Genomic DNA, 16800 nt, shown 5'->3' on the forward strand with positions numbered 1-16800 from the left:
AACTTTGAAGGATGATATTTGAATTTTGAGTTCTTCTGTATTTATTAAGAAGTCAGTCATTTTATGTTCATTGTTACATTTGTCAGTTGTTCAGTGAAATGGTTACAAGTATTTATTGGAAGAAAGATACTAATAATAGATCATGAGGAATGTAGCATATGTTGAATGAAATGGCATGAATTCAAATTCTTCTTCTTATCCTTTTGTTTTTCCTGCTCTGTTAACCTCCTTATTTTCTTTCCCAGATGTTTAATTTTGGTATTCCAAACATGGGGAGCAGATATTGTTTGTGGGCATTTGATGGTGGAGGTGACAGCAATTAAGTGTCCCAAACAGGGACCAAAGGGACAAGGGAAAGAGACAGGAACCCTTCAAACCCAGGGAGGAACTTACACACTTTTACCTGCACAACAGGTGCAGCATCTGTTACTATAGTACTGAACTAGGATCTGGGGGCTGTGGCAGGGCCTTGTAAATACTGTACATATACATCTGCTACCCTCAGAGAAATGACATTTGGCAAAACTGCTAAGCAATTATATAATATATGCTGTATTATTGTGAAATGGAAGATGAGGGATGAATTTAAAATTTGTTTCCAAAGAGGACCTCAGCTCACACATTATTTCAGAAGAGGAACATAGTAATTGGCAAGGTGAATCATCGTAGAGGGAAGACAGTTGCTCTTTTACAGTCCCTGAAAACCTGAGAATAAAGTAGTAGCAAACCTAATTTATAATTTCTTACCTGGAGCACCCTATCTCAAAGGGGAATTCCTAGAGCTGAATTAAAGTACATCCCTAATCTTTTGAAGCTTAGTTACTTGGTCTGAATTTACATCTATGTTTGAATGGTCTGAATATAAATAATACAAGGACACACTGTAGAAAACCATGTATTATATAATAGTATCGTCAAAATCCGGGCAAAGATGACTCATGTTTAAAAATATTCTTTTTCTAGTGTTTCATATCATTAAGAAGCATATTCTGTGTATGAAATGGCCTTATGTTGCTTTCTTATGTATTTTCCTATTTATTTATTTATTTATTTATTTATTTATTTATTTATTTATTATTATTTGAGACAAGTCTCGTTCTGTCACCTAGACTGGAGTGCAGTGGTGTGATCTTGGCTTACTGCATTCTCCACCTCCTGGGTTCTGGTGGGTTCTCCTGGGTTCTCATGCCTCAGCCTCCCAAGTAGCTGGGATTACAGACGCCTGTCACCACGCCTGGCTAATTTTTATGTTTTTAGTAGAGCTGGGTTTCGCCAAGTTGGCCAGGCTGGTATTGAACTCCTGGGCTCAAGTGATCTGCCTGCCTCAGCATCAGTGCTGGCATTACAGGTGTGAGCTACTGCACCTGGCCATATTTTCCCACTTTTTAGATGATCTGTATGTATGCATAACAGAATATTTGTGTTGATCATAACTATGTATGCAGATGAAATAAAAAAGAAAAATCTTTAAAATAGTTTGAGGCTCCTTTTAGGCTCCTTTTGTACCTCCTGCCCCTTTTTGCCAGTTGTGGATTGAGTTCCCTGGGAAACACATTCTGTGATGGCATTTAGTATGCAGAATAATTAGGAGTCTCATTGGGATCAACATCTATAGAAGGAAGGAAAAAGAAGCAGGTTTGGGCAGAAGTTAAGATGCAATGCATTGCCAGTGACAACCTCTACTGACACCATGGGGAGCTATGGAGCTGGAAAGACCCTTCAGAGTTGTCCTGAGTTGAACCAAGATGGATGGCAAGGACTTTATACTTCCATTCATCCATCACTGGATGTAGGCTGCCTTGGAAGGGGCGTGATCTTGGGTGAAGTAGCCCTCTGCAGCTCAGGCAATCCCTGAAGAGGCTGAGAGCTGACAGCACTCCCAACAGCTGGTCAACAGTCCTTCATTGAAGAGGGATCCGGATGGAGCAGCCCATTGTCCTCCACATCTGCCTTTTGTTGTTGTTGTTGTTAAACTACTATTTAAATCATTTATTAGTAAAATTTAGGGACTTGTTCTCCTTTTTTTTTTGTGAATAAAGGTAATATTTTGGTTAAAGGGAGTATACAGATACTATAATACTCTTGTGGATATTCACAAATTCCCTAGAGGTGCTTCTTTTGAGAATTCTGTTCTAGAAATGTTAGGGGTTATTTTTGTGGTTCCCGTGACCACTTGGGATCTGCTTATGGCAAGTACAACCAATTTTTGTCTAAGAGGTTTATTGTATAACTTTTTTTTTTTTTTTTAGAAAACTCTTTTAGAACCTGGAGGAAGAAAGGGGGAAATGAAGATATTTGTAAAGGGATACTCAGCAGCAAAAATCATTGAGAAGGAATGAACCAGTTCCCTTTAGGGCATTTTAAATTAACATTCAATTTTTCCTTTAGCTACTTACTTCTTAATAGCATTAATTCTTCAGTCAGTATGAAGTGTAATTACCTGCTTTTGCTTTGTTTTGGGCTCAAAATCACATTGATCATGATTCCAACAATTTCAATACTAATAATAATTAATAGAAATATTTCTGAGTCTTCCTTTTTGTTCATTTCATGATCAACTCATCTTGTAGTAAAAATGATTTTTTTAAAATGCCATTTTGGACCATGACAGAGATGCTTAAATGAGTCAAGTGCCAAGGGCACATGTTTTTTTTTTTTTTTTAAACTCCAGTGTTATTGAGATATAATTGCTAAATAAACATTGTATAGCTGACCCTTGAACAATATGGGTTAAACTGTGTGGGTCCACTTAGTACACAGATTTCTTCAGTAAATATGTTGGAAAAAGTTTTTCAGATTTGAGATAATTTGAAAAAACTTTCCAACAAACCGTGTACCCTAGGAATATCAAAAAATTAAGAAACAATAAGATTGTCAGGAATACATAAAATATATATAGATACTAGTCTTTGTATTAATTGACTGTTGATGTTATTAGTAAGGCTTCCAGTCAACAGTAGGCTATTAGTGGTTAAGTTTTGGAGGAGTCAGAAGTTACACGTGGATTTTTGACAATGCAAAGAGTCAGTGCACCTACCATCTCCATTTTTCAAGGGTCAGTGGTATGTATTTAAGGCGTGCTATGTGATGTTTTGATATACCTTGTGAAATGATTACCACAATCAAACTAATTAATGGACACATAGCTCTTATATGAGAATAATAGAGATGATCCTTGGCTATTTTAGCCTGCGCTTATTAGTCACTCTAGATTCATGACTGCAACGTTTGTGACAACATTAGGATTCTAAATTTGGCCCTGGACTTACTGCCTAGATGCCTTGTTTAGGCTTTTTGGGTAGGACACCTGGCTCCTAAATAACACCTTAATTCTTTTTCAACTTAGGTGTAAAAATTTGTCAGCCTCAGGCTTTTTCCTAAAATCTTACTTTTTTTCTTTTATAGATAAAACTTCATTGCATTTTGATAAAAGTACACTTAATAATAGTTGGAAATGTCACGAGTATGCATAGTGAGAAAAATCTTTTGGATTAAAGTAAATTTATGGGGAGCATGTATTCACGGCAACTTGAATTTATGTCTCCTGGGTTGTAAAATTAAAGAAAAAATACAATGTAAATTTATACATAGGAGTACATTTGAGTGATGTTTTTGCTTTTAACAGGATTTTACTTAATGAATTTATATAGGTTTAATTCCTTCATATTGCTAAGAAATTTGAATCATTTCTCATCTTTAACCCATCAGAATTAAAGGTATTTTTGAAAAGTCAGTGGAAGAAAGAAACTGATTTACAGTAGTTCTATTTTTGTATAACTTAAGCAATTAAGTGAAAATTAAATGCTGTGAAATTTTTAACTAAGTCTAGAGTTCTGCAGCCTTAAATCAAATCCTTTGAGGGTGGAGGGATGTTGGCTATAACTAAAATAAAATCTAGAGATCGAGGTTTTACTTCTGGCATGCAGAATATAATGTGGCAGTTGTTTTTAAAAGGCCATGGGCATTGATATGTTTTGAAAGAATGCCTCAAGAAAGTAACTATTAGCAGTTATTTAAATTGACTTGATTTTTATTATCAACCTCCTTAGGACAAATAGCTTGAAGCTGGAAGGTATAAAGAAATTGTGGGGGAAAGAAGGCTATCTTCCCAAGAAGGAAAGCAAAACTGGTGATGAAAGTGGAGCTCTGCCTATTCCTCAAGAGAGTATAATGGAGAATGTAGATCAAGCTATAACAAAAAAGGATCAATCTCAAGTTCTTACCCAATCTAAAGAGGAGAAAGAAAAGCAGCTGCTGGCATCATCATTATTTGTTGGGCTAGGATCAGAAAGTACAGTCAACCTGGTAAGTAATCGGTTCTATTCCTCTAAGAATCGTTGTTGTCTGTTTGTACAAAAAAACTGGCTCTATAAAAGCTCCTGGCTGTCATCTATTTGTATGGTGAGAAGTGGCTTCCCCAGTTCTTACTCACCATCATTACCCAGCTGCAGAACCACTAATGACACACCTTTTATATTCCTGAAAGAGAAAATGCAGTTGGCTCAACTTGAGTCAGGTGTTCTCTGTAACCCTGTCAGTGGACAAGGGTCAGGCTCCAAATAGTTACAGGTATGACTACGGTGACTCTTACCCCTGTGGGTGGATGGGGCAGTTCTCAAAGGGAAGGGGGATGATGATAATTGTTCAACAATGTTGGTCTATCTTTGTAAAAAGTACTCCTCAAAATTGTATTACATAAATTGTATTCTCCCAGAACATTATTCAGCTCTAAGAATGATCAATAATATTGCTTTATAAAATGAAAATATACTTAAATGATGTATTAAACAAAAAGTACAGAGTATAAAGTTTTATTTATACCTTGTTTATACCTAAGGCTGAAAGGAATTATACAAAAATGATAATTATATTCAGATATTAAGATTATGATTTTTAAATTTTTTATACTGAGAAATTATTTTCATAGTAAAACAATGACAAGTTGGAGTGAAGGACAGGTGCTATTTTTGAGCATCTGAGAATACCATGTAATGTATCCTCCTTTTGGTGGCTAATGAACCCACCTTGTACAAAATTTTCATTAGAGTGACATCCCAGCTCTTTCAACCTCCTCCTCCCATGGTGAAATTTCCCCTTCATTCCTGTCAGTACCAGGCCAGATGGTATACCATACTATGTACTCTTTATCTTTGTCTCTTTCTTTTCTAGACTCACCAGTCTAGATCCTGTTTCTGTCAGACTTGATATTCTCTCTTAAGAAAAAACAGATTCAGCCTAAAAATATTAATAATTAATGTATCTTAATATTTTCTGAGTTGACATTTGCAGATCAGCAGTAAAGTGACTGATCTTGGGTTTTTGAGTTGTCCTGGTAGGCTGTGATGAGAGGGTACCAGTGGAATGCTCTAGGAGGAACACACCAAAGTCAGATTACACCCAGGCTCATGGAGCCCTGATTTGTGAACCTCATTGCTGCCTATTTAACAAGTGCATAACTTTCAGGTAGATTTTTTCCTCAGGAGAACATTCAGGGTGATACTAGATTTTTTTGTGGCGAGTTTGAAATCAGAAATGTTATTATGATGTTTTTTCTATTAATGATGCTAAATCCTTTTTGGCTTACCTCTTATACTTCCCCCTCATTCTCACCCAGCTGTCACTGAAGAGTAGAAAAAGCAGTGTATTTCTCTGTTTTATGAGACCCTAAATTCTGTGAGGAATTGTGTTGTAACGTAGATGCGTCATAAAGAAGGAGGAACAGTTAATGATGACATAAAATTAGCATGTATCCTCTCACTTCTCAGCCCCGACCCTTCCTCTGATACTGGGGCAAAGCAGACAGGATTGGGACTAACTGAATGTGCTCCTTCTGTGTCATGCCTCATTTTGGGTGGCTGTTTTTCTCCAGGAATCCTGTTCCCTGCTGATTTTTCTTACGTTAGCGTTCTCAGTTATATACATCAAGATTCTATTGATGTGTTTCATTTTAACTAGCTTTTATTTTTAGGTCTGTGATCCATTTTGAATTAATTTTTTACATCACTTTAGAAAGGCCAAGGTTTATTATTTTTTTTCACCTTTGGCTTCTTATTTCACCTTTTTTTTTGAGACAGTCTTACTCTGTTACCCAGGTTGGAGTGCAATGGCATAATCTTGGCTCACCGCAACCTCTGCCTCTCAGGTTCAAGCGATTCTCCTGTCTCAGCCTCCCCAGTAGCTGGGATTACAGGCATGTGCCACCAAGTCCAGCTAATTTTTGTATTTTTAGTTGAGACGGGGCTTCACCATGTTGGCCAGGTTGGTCTCAAACTCCCGACTTCAAGTGATTCTCCTCCCTTGGCCTCCCAAAGTGCTAGGATTACAGGCATGAGCCACCATGCCCGGCCTCACCTTCATTTTTAAGACATTTTTTTTCTGAGTATGCTGTGCTAAACTGTTTCTTTTCTTCAAGCATTTAAACAAAGATGTCGCTACAGTGTCTTCTGGCCTGTATAGCTTCTGAATACTAGCAGATTGACAGTGCAGAAGAAAAGATCATTAAGCTTGAAGACAAAGTAATAGAAACTATCCAAAATGAAACATAGACCAAAAAAAAAATGCAGAGAGCATCGGTGACCCAGGGGACAGTAACAAGCAGTCTAATATACATCTGTTTTTTTGGGTTTTTTTTTTTTCGTTTTTTTTTTAAGACAGAATCTTGCTGTATTGCCCAGGCTGGAGTGCATTGTCACAATCTCAGCTCACTGCAACCTTTGCCTCCCAGGTTCAAGCAATTCTCCCACTTAAGTCTCCTGAGTAACTGGGATTACAGGCATGCGCCACCACACCTGGCTAATTTTTTTTTTTTTTTTGGTAGAGACGGGGTTTCACCATGTTGGCCAAGCTGGTCTCGAACTCCTGGCCTCAAGTGATCCACCTGCCTCAGCCTCCCAAAGTACTGGGATTACAGATGTGAGCCACCATGCCTGCTCTCTAATATACATCTAACTTAAGTCCCATAACTACTGAAAATAACTACTATTTAACAGTTATTAGTAACTATTGAAAATAACTACAGTAGTTTTTGTGCCCCCTTGTTTTTGTGTTAATAAAATGTTAGTTCTTGTTTGGTGACTTCTGAATTGGAGGTAAGAGACAAAAATCATCTGTTCAGAGTTGGAAGAAGGTGTTGGGACTTGAGGAGAGTGACAGAGAAGATATGAAAAGGGAACTAGAATTCTGGTCAACTAGAATCATGTAAAGGATGCTGTGTAGTGTCAAAGCACCCCGGGGGGTGGAGGTGGAGAGTAGTGCCAGTCTGCTGCACTGATTCTAAATAGAACTTTGTGAGGCAAGGGAACACTTGAACCATCACTCCTCTTACATAGATTCACAGAACATTCTTCAGAAAGTTTAGACCAACAATGACAAGTTTGCCATTCTGTCTCCTGAATGTGTGGCAAACATCACTAGTCAGTTATTGAATTCTTTCCTGCTGAGTGTTCCAGTCAGCTGCTGCCAGTTAATTCTTGAGATAAAATCAGTTTTTCTTTCTTTCCTGCTTACTAACTCACAGGCCACGAAATCATGATTATTATAGATGACTAAAACGAGGTTGGGTCATCCCTGCATTCAAGAGTAACTTAGGCTTATACAGAACAACTATGGCAACTCAAAAAATGGCTAGTTTTCTCACTGTTTTTTAATTTGTTCAGTTCTATATGCTAGTATTCTGAAATCTAACAAGTTTTTTGTTCATGACTGACTTTTTGACCTTATTTCTTTTTCTGATTCCATGCGTTTTTTAATGAGTTATATAGCTGTCAGAATTTTAGGGTTTAACATTTTATTTATCTCTGATTCTTTGCAAATTTATTCTTTGTAGTTAGAACCTCAGCAAATTGTTATATTGCCAAGTTGAAATTATAGATGAATGTTTAAAACTCATGACTAGTAGAATGATTTCTTTTTATATTATGATGTTTATTTTTGCAGCTGGGAAAAGCAGATACTGTCTCTCACAAGTTCAGAAGGAAATCAAAAGTCAAGGAAGCTAAAAGTGGCGAAACAACCAGTACTCATAATATGACCAGTTCTTCCTTTAGTTCTTTGTCAAATGTGGCATATGAAGATGACTATTACTTGAATACTTTGCACGATAGAGGAGACAAAGAATTAAAGACATTTTCTCTCAATTCGGAACTTTTGGATTCTGAGTCACTCACAGAACTGCCCTTGGTTGAGAAATTCTCAAATTGCAGTCTGTCTACACCTTCATTGTTTGCTGATAACAGCATGGAAATTTTTCACCCTCCTCAATCTACTGCAGCCTCAGTTGCCAAGGAAAGCTCTTTAGCTTCATCTTTTTTGGAAGAATCTACTGAATACATACACTCAAATGCTATGGAAATCTGTAATAATGAAACCATATCAGTGTCTTCTTATAAAATTTGGAAAGATGATTGTTTATTGATGGTCTGGTCAGTCACTAATAAGAGTGGTTTGGAATTGAAAAGTGCTAACCTAGAAATTTTTCCTGCGGAAAATTTCAAGGTAAAATTTAAAGGTATTATTGTTTTATTTTCAGTGTGTATTTTGTGTTCTCTTTTCCTGCGCTCTTTAAATGTCTGGTTCACTTTTGTCATAAACACTAAAACGAAATTCTCAAATTATTTAGCAAAGTGGAAGATTAAGGAGTAAGGATATTGAAGAATAAATGTGTATACTGTTTACTTCTTTCTGTCACCAATTTATTTTTATATACTGAGTGCTCAGACATTAGTTCTCTTTCTTCCCTAGCTCTGACAGATTGCCATTGTGATTGCTGGAAGTATGTTTAATTGCATTATTGTATGGATGTCCTTGGTGGAGTTGTAATGAGATTTGACTAGTATATTTATCTTCCACAAAACTGGCCCAGTTTCTTCTATGAGCTAGAATGTGTTGAATGGGATATTGTCTGCGCCACTGACCAGAGCAAAAGTTCCTGATACTAGATGTGCTTTACAATCACCTGTTGGGCCGGGCGCGGTGGCTGACACCTGTAATCGCAGCACTTTGGGAAGTTGAGGTGGGCAGATCACGAGGTCAGGAGTTTGAGACCAGCCTGACCAACATGGTGAAGCCCCGTGTCTACTAAAAATACAAAAATTAGCTGGGCGTGGTGGTGCACACCTGTAATCCTAGCTACTTAGGAGGCTAAGGCAGGAGAATCACTTGAACCTGGGAGGTGGAGGTTGCAGTGAGCCAAGATTGCACCATTGGACTCCAGCCTGGGTGACAGAGTGAGACTCCATCTCAAAAAATAAAAAATAAAAAAATAACCTGTGGAACTTAAAAAAACAGACCAAACCCTTCCCAGTTGCTTTAACTCTACCACCAGAGCTTGAGGGTAGAGAATGAGAATAGATGACACCTGTATTTGTATTTATATTTAAATTCTTTTAAAAATTATTTTAAAACTCTCCTATCTTTAAAAACCTAGGGCCAGCCAGGACATTTACAGAGTTTTAACTGTAATGCCATTTGTTAACATAATTTTGACCTGTGTACAATTATTATTTCATTATCTGTTCTAGTGAATTTTTCTCAAGTGAAATTGTCCATCATCTTCATAATGTAGTTTGTTATTAACTTCCCACATTAGTATGATTTGTACCACTTAAATAGAAAATTGGTAGTCATATAATAGTCTGTATTGATCCCTTCCTTCTTCAACACTTTTATTACTTTTATTTGCAGGTCACTGAGCAACCTGGATGCTGTTTGCCTGTAACGGAAGCAGAAAGTACCAGAAGCTTTCAATATAGTGTGCAGATAGAAAAACCTTTTACAGAAGAAATTCTTTCTGGTTTTATTAGTTATCATATGATGGATACTCATTCTGCTCAGCTGGAATTTTCTGTAAACTTACCACTATTAGATTTCATTAGGTAAATGTTTTGTGAAATGTTAATTCAAGTTGTTCATTCACCAACTATTTTTTAGACCTCTTCTGTGGATGGAGGCACTATGCTGGGTGCTAGGGAGTGTAACAGTTAAAAACTACACACAGTTCCTACCTTAGAGGAATTTCTAGTCTATGGAGGAGACGTGGTGCAATTACATACATACGTATGTAATTATGAATTGTGCTATGAAGAGAAAATAAGTGGTACAATGAGGGATTATAGTGAGAGACCTGATTTAGGTTGGAGTTGGTGACCTGGAAAAACTTGTGAGAAAAAGTATTATTTAAACTAAATAACTCCAAAGATTCTGCATGGCTTTTAAAAGTTTCTCTCGTGTGTATTTTATTCGATTATTTCATAAAATCTGTTTGTTAAGCTTTAGAGAAATGTAAGAAAATTGCTCGACATAGTTATTAAACTTTTATTAAACATGCAGTTTTTGCCATTATACTAGGCACCGTGCAGTGTTACCAAAATAATTGAAAACAATATCTTACCTGCTCTAATTTTGTTTTATAAATGTACTGTTTTTGAACATTAAAAATATGAAGGCTGCCTGAACCCAGAATGCAGAATACCAATGAATATCTCTCTATATATTCTTAACCTCCACATGTCACTTCTGTTACAATACAATGCTCTAACTTTTGTTCATCATTCTTTTTTTTTTTTTGAGACAGGGTCTTGCTGTGTCACCCAGGCTGGAGTGCAGTGCCACACTATGGTTCACTGCAGCCTTGACCTCCCAGGCTCAAGTGATCCTCCCACCTCAGGCTCCTGAGTAACTGGGACTACAGGAATGTGCCACCATGCCAGCTAATTTTTGTGTTTTTTGTAGAGACAGAGTTTTGCCATGTTGCTGAGGCTAGTCTCAAACTCTTGGGCTCAAGCAATCTGTCTGCCTTGGCCTCCCAAACTGCTGGGATTAGGGGCAAGGGCTACCATGCCCAGCTTTGCCCATTCTTTAAAGTCTTTTAGTAATAACATAACTGTCAGTCTATTAGAGTACTGTATGCCTGTGGTGCTGATAGGATAAAATCCAGCCTTCAAAAAACTTATGTTGTGTGATTGTGGAGGTGTATCCTGTGGCGAACCTTAGTAATCAGAAGAATCACAGTATATTTAACACAGACCGTTGTTCTGTGTGTATTAATAAAATCCTCTGTATTTTTAAGATATCTTTCTTGATTATCAAATCAATAGATACTTATTATGAAACTTAAATGCTACAGAAAAATATAAGTAGAATATAAAAGTTCTTTGTAATCCTATCCCCAGATATATCCAGTTTTAACTATTTGATCTTTAGTCTCCTGAACCATTTAAAAAATGTATTTGTTAAAGTTCTTTCTTTTGGTCTAATTTACTTAGGGTGCTAGATCTTTGTATTCATGTTCTTTTTCATAGCTTTGATAGAGTATCCCATTATCCCCAAATTCAAAGTAGACATGAAAGAAAAGTTCTGTATTATATTTGAATGGTTTATGAAATTACTTGGTAAAATCTTGCTGGAATGACTAGTAGAAAGAGAGAGAACTGAGTGATTTATTGAAATGATATTTTAAATTTAATAATATACCTGCTTTCAGTATTTTCATCAGGTTGGAGGATGATACTAACCATTTTTAGCGTATTTGCTTTAAAGACATAAATCTTACGGGACCCAAATTTACAATGATTATGTTTTATTCTCATGAGGCATTTGAAATTTGTTTATTTAGAATCATTTCACTGTTTTTGACATATATCTAATTTTAAAAATTATTTTCAGACCATTAAAAATCTCAAGTGAAGACTTTGGGAAACTCTGGTTATCCTTCGCCAATGATGTGAAACAAAATGTAAAAATGTCAGAATCTCAAGCTGCACTTCCTTCTGCACTAAAGACTCTGCAACAGAAACTAAGACTTCATATTATTGAAATTATAGGTTTGTAGAGTTATGAAAAGGCTATTCTGTGTTTATAGGAGCTTTCTTATAATTGGAGCACAAATTAACTCTTACAAGTATCAGATTTCTTAGAGCTTTATTTCCTCTTATGACTGTCTTTCCGATGAATGTACTTTTCAGACTGTATTAAATAATTTTTTATTGGAAAATACACATATATAAAATATACCATTTTAACAATTTTTAAACATGTAGTTAAATGGCATTAAGTATATATACACTGTTGTGCAACTATCACCATCATCTGTCTTCAGAACTTTTTTATCTTCCTCAGCTGGAACACTATACCCATTAAACACTTAACTCAGCCTTTCCCCTTCCTCTCTACCTCTTGGCAACTACCATTTTACCTCTTGTCTCTATGAACTTGACTATGTTAGGTACCTTATATAATGTGGAATCATACAATACTCGTCCTTTTATATCTGGCTTATTTCACTGAGCATAATATCTTCAAGGTTGATCCATATTGTAGAATGTGTCTGAATTTTAATGTGATACATTTTGTTTATCCATTCATCTGTAAATGGATACTTGGGTTACTTCCACCTTTTGGCTATTGTGAGTAATGCTGCTATGAACAGGGTTATACAAATACCTGTTTGTGTCCCTACTTTCTGTTCTTTATTTGGTTATATACCCAGAAGTAGAATTAGTAGATTATATACATGATAATTATAGATGTATTTTTTTTTTTTGAGACAGAGGCTCACTTTGTTGCCCATGCTTTAGTGCAGTGTGCGATCTGAGCTCACTGCAACCTCCACCTTCCATGCAAGCTATTCTTATGCCTCAGCCTCCCGAGTAGCTGGGATTACTGGTGTGTGGCACCATGCTCAGCTAATTTTTTGTATTTTTTAGTAGAGACGGGGTTTCACCATATTGCCCAGCCAGGTCTAGAACTCCCGAGCTTAAGTAATCTGCCTGCCTCAGCCTCCCAAAGTGCTGGGATTACAGGCATGAACTACTGTGCCTGGCCTAGATTTAATTTTTTGAGAAACCACCATAGCATTTTCACAGCAACTGCATCATTTTATATTCCCACCAGCAATGTACTGGGGTTCCAGTTTCTCCACATCTTCATCAACACTTGTTATTACCTGTTTTTTTCTTTAATGTTAGCCATCCTAATGGGTATGAAGCATAGTATCTCATTGTGGTTTCAATTTGCAGTTTCCTTGGTGATTAGTGATACTGGGTATCTTTTCATGTGCTTATTAGCCATTTGTGTATTTTCTTGGAGAAATGTCTGTTTAAGTCCTTTTGCATTAAATCATTTTTCACTTTTGTTTTGTTGTAGGCAATGAAGGGCTATTGGCCTGTCAGCTGCTCCCATCCATCCCCTGCTTACTGCATTGCCGAGTTTATGCAGATGTATTAGCCCTGTGGTTCAGATCCTCCTGCTCTACTCTTCCTGACTATTTACTGTATCAGTGTCAAAAGGTGATGGAGGGATCCTAGCAGAAGCTCTGCTAAATTTTACTCCATCAAGATCAATGGTTTACATAGATAAACTTATTTACCAAAGTAAAAAGAACTCATGGTACGTCTAATGAAAATGGGGATTATTACAAGTGTGGTTTATATGTTTTCTTTATGATTCCTGGTCAAGAAGGATCCCCAAAACTGTATCCCTAACTTTTAACTCAGGATTGTACAGTATGTTTAGGTTCCTCAAAAAGTGACCTAAGCTAATGTTATAAACTGCTAATGATTTATATATCACTTAGTGTGTAGAGGGACTGAAAATATTTATTTTGTTATAAATAATTTTATAGCACGTTTACTCTAGTGCTAGCTAATTTTTAATAAAGCCAAGTCTCAGTTTTCTGCATTAAATGAAAGGGAGACATGAAATTGATAATCTCAAACTTAATTCATATTTGGCTTTGGAATGCAGTTATGTTTTTTGGTAGGCAAGTCAATACTTTCGATTATGTTTGGCTTAGATCAGTGTTGAACTAAGTTGGCATAGCACACACTAACAGTTGTAGGAGATCCATGAGCATGCTGGATATTGAGGGGATCCAATCTGTGGTATATTTTTTATTATAGATAACTGTTACACATAATTCCAGATAATTTGGCTATAAAATTTGTCTGTTTTCCACTTGGATTTATTTTAAAATTCAAAGTAAATCACTTTATTCTTATTTTGAAAACTCAGAGCCATTTTCAAAATATCATATAGAAACAAAACCCATAAGAGCACACAGTAACAAAGCAAACAGATACAAAAATGGCTTTTTAGTTACCCAGATATTTTAGTCGGTTACCATTTAGATCCTTTTGGCAAATTAAAATTTGTGATTAGAGTATAAATGGCAAAACTATCTTTTCCTGGCCTTTGAATCCACTAGTACTCAATGGATATAGCTGAAGCAGAGACTGTCTAAGTATAACATACAGGTTTTTCAGTAAAATGTATCATTTTCATGTTATAGTTATGCCTGTGTGGCCTCTGTCAGAACTATTATCAGTAAAAGAGGTTAAGCCTATATATGAATGATGGACCAAAATCTTGAGGTTGTACATTAACTGAAATAGTATTTTATAAAATCTTATGGTGCTGTGGAAAATATTATTTCACCTTTTCTGACACTTCACCATGGAGACTATTTTAAGTCATTGCAGTTAATACTCTGGTTAATTGGTACTGTTAATCACCCAGGTCAGGAATTCTGATTTTAGGTTTATCTCATTAATCATGGCTGATAAAGAAGCTAAGGGGATTCCCCAGAGCTAATAGATTTCATTAGTCATTTGTGTCAAGAGTATTCTTCCCTAAAAATAAAAGCAGTATTTACTTTCTCAATTTTTAAGTTATTCGTTAAAAAATATATAACATCTTATTACTTTTATTCTTTTAAAAACATACCGTGAAACCTTGCTACAAGAGTAATAAGTGACTGGAATTTCTTGCATAATAGGTTCCTCCTTTTGAATAGATCAGATTCATCCCCAGGCTCTCAGCAGTGTCATGATGAAAGGAGTGTGCTGACTCCAGGGGTGCGGTGAACACTGGTAGCTAGCCTTATCAGCTCCCTCCTTATTTCTACCTCTGTCAGCAGCATCCCTCGCCCCTTACCTAATTCTGCTGTGACTCTGACAGAGAGGAAGTGCCTTCTCACTTTGCAAAGGAATGCAGCATGTCACAAGGAAGGTGCTCCAGTTTTTTGTGTCCTTACTTCCCTATGTTTGCCTAGTTACCGAGGCTAGGTCGAGTGTGGAGCAGTAGGTAAGATGCTGAGAGCACATGGACAACTACCAGGGAGATCTGCTGCTTGGTTACAGGGTGTATTCATGAGTGGTAGCTGCAGTTGTCGTGAGAGACATGCTTGGCATACAGAGCTGCCTAATGGATGGGAGACATGTAATGGTAGATTTAGGGCTGGGAGCATGATTTTGGGTCTGCCCAAAGGAACGTGGTGTCACTTTTGTTCTTTCTGACCTACTAAATAAAAAGTAGGGTAACAGGGTTTCTACTGAAATGTTTAGTAGAATGTTTACAGTTTTTATATTTTTATGATTTTAGAAACAAACAACAATAATAGAAGAATAGATTTTAAGGAACTTCAGAGCAGTATATATTCTGTCTAAACTCATTGAATGTTCTAAGTTGTAAATCAGGCATCACACCAGCCTTTATTTTTGCATTGCAGGAGATGTGATATAAAGTAGGGAGTTTTGTTTTGTTTTGTTTTGTTTTTTTTGAGACAGAGTTTCACTCTTGTTGCCCAGGCTGGAGTGCAATGGTGCAATCTTGGCGCACTGCAACCTCCGCCTCCCAGGTTCAAGTGATTCTCCTGCCTCAGCTTCCCTAGTAGCTGGGATTACAGGCATGCGCCACCACACCCAGCTAATTTTTTTGTATTTTTAGTAGAGACGGGGTTTCTCCATGTTGGTCAGGCTGGTCTCGAACTCCCGACCTTAGGTGATCTGCCCGCCTCAGCCTCCCAAAGTGCTGGGATTACAGGCATGAGCCACTGTGCCCGGCCTAATTTATTTTTGTGGGTAGACTCATTCTCTTTACCTAATAGTTATAATTTAGTCAGTGAAGGGACAACATCTGGGGTAAGAGCTATGGAGGAGATGCTCAGCTTTGTGAGTTTTGTGCCAGGCATCTTTGCTGAAAATGGAGATGGCAGCAAGTGTGAATCTGGGGGAATAGAAGGGAAGACAGAAAAGCCTTAAGAGTAGATGGAGGAGGAAGGGTACCAGAATAGTCCCTGTGGAGGCAGGCAGATCAGAGCTCAGGGTTTGAAAGTGGGCCTGAGTAAGGGTCCTGCTAGAGAAACTGCAGATGGAAGCTGAGCAGTTACCAACTGCTAACGTGCCAAGTATGCCAAGCACAGCATGTGTCCTATAGAGGAGCATTATTTTAAACAACGTTCTATCATCTACCAAAATAATTGTGGTAAAAGTGTAGTATTTTATTTTTTCCTTTTATGTCAGCAATATTTTAAAATATTGATGTGTTTATCTTGTATTTTTACGGATAAATGTGATATTTGCCTCATGATTGTGAGCCACTGAGAGTGCACTGAATCTATTCACACGTCTTTAAGATGTTTTGCTGTGTTAAAAATTTTAGGAGAGAAAAATGCAAGTGAATAATTATTTAATAGACATTTATTACTTTATTTTGGAGTTGAATTCTGTCATTTGAAAAAGTTCAGTAATGTAATAAATACAAAGTGATCTGTACTTTTTTTGGTCTATATGTTCTTTATTAACTAAGTAGCTGAATAGTAAGTAATATTTAAACAATAATTTGGTAGACATTAGCTAAAAAGAGCAGGAGCAGTTGGAATGGGATGAAAAGAATGATTTATTCATTACAGCCCCCAAAGAATCTTGTCTAATTGGTTAAAAGTAAAGATATTGATATTTCCGTTTCAATGTGATGGTCAGAGAGAACTTTGTGGGCTTCAGACAAGTTACAGCATAGATTGATTCT

At 36.7% G+C, this 16800-nt stretch overlaps 1 protein-coding gene across 1 annotated transcript in view; it reads left to right on the forward strand.

Annotated features, from left to right (window-relative positions):
* The window catches only part of AP4E1 (adaptor related protein complex 4 subunit epsilon 1), a 90137-nt gene extending 73592 nt beyond the window's left edge, over positions 1-16545 (forward strand). Inside the window, exons 17-21 of the mRNA XM_025390797.1 lie at positions 4050-4305; positions 7936-8493; positions 9682-9872; positions 11662-11819; positions 13141-16545. Coding sequence (XP_025246582.1) covers positions 4050-4305; positions 7936-8493; positions 9682-9872; positions 11662-11819; positions 13141-13301 — 1324 coding nt within the window. The 3' untranslated portion in view covers positions 13302-16545. The remainder of the gene's footprint in view (positions 1-4049; positions 4306-7935; positions 8494-9681; positions 9873-11661; positions 11820-13140) is intronic.
* Positions 16546-16800: the final 255 nt, after the last annotated feature.

Source organism: Theropithecus gelada, chromosome 7a, assembly GCF_003255815.1.
Source record: "Theropithecus gelada isolate Dixy chromosome 7a, Tgel_1.0, whole genome shotgun sequence".
Taxonomy (NCBI): Eukaryota; Metazoa; Chordata; class Mammalia; order Primates; family Cercopithecidae; genus Theropithecus; species Theropithecus gelada.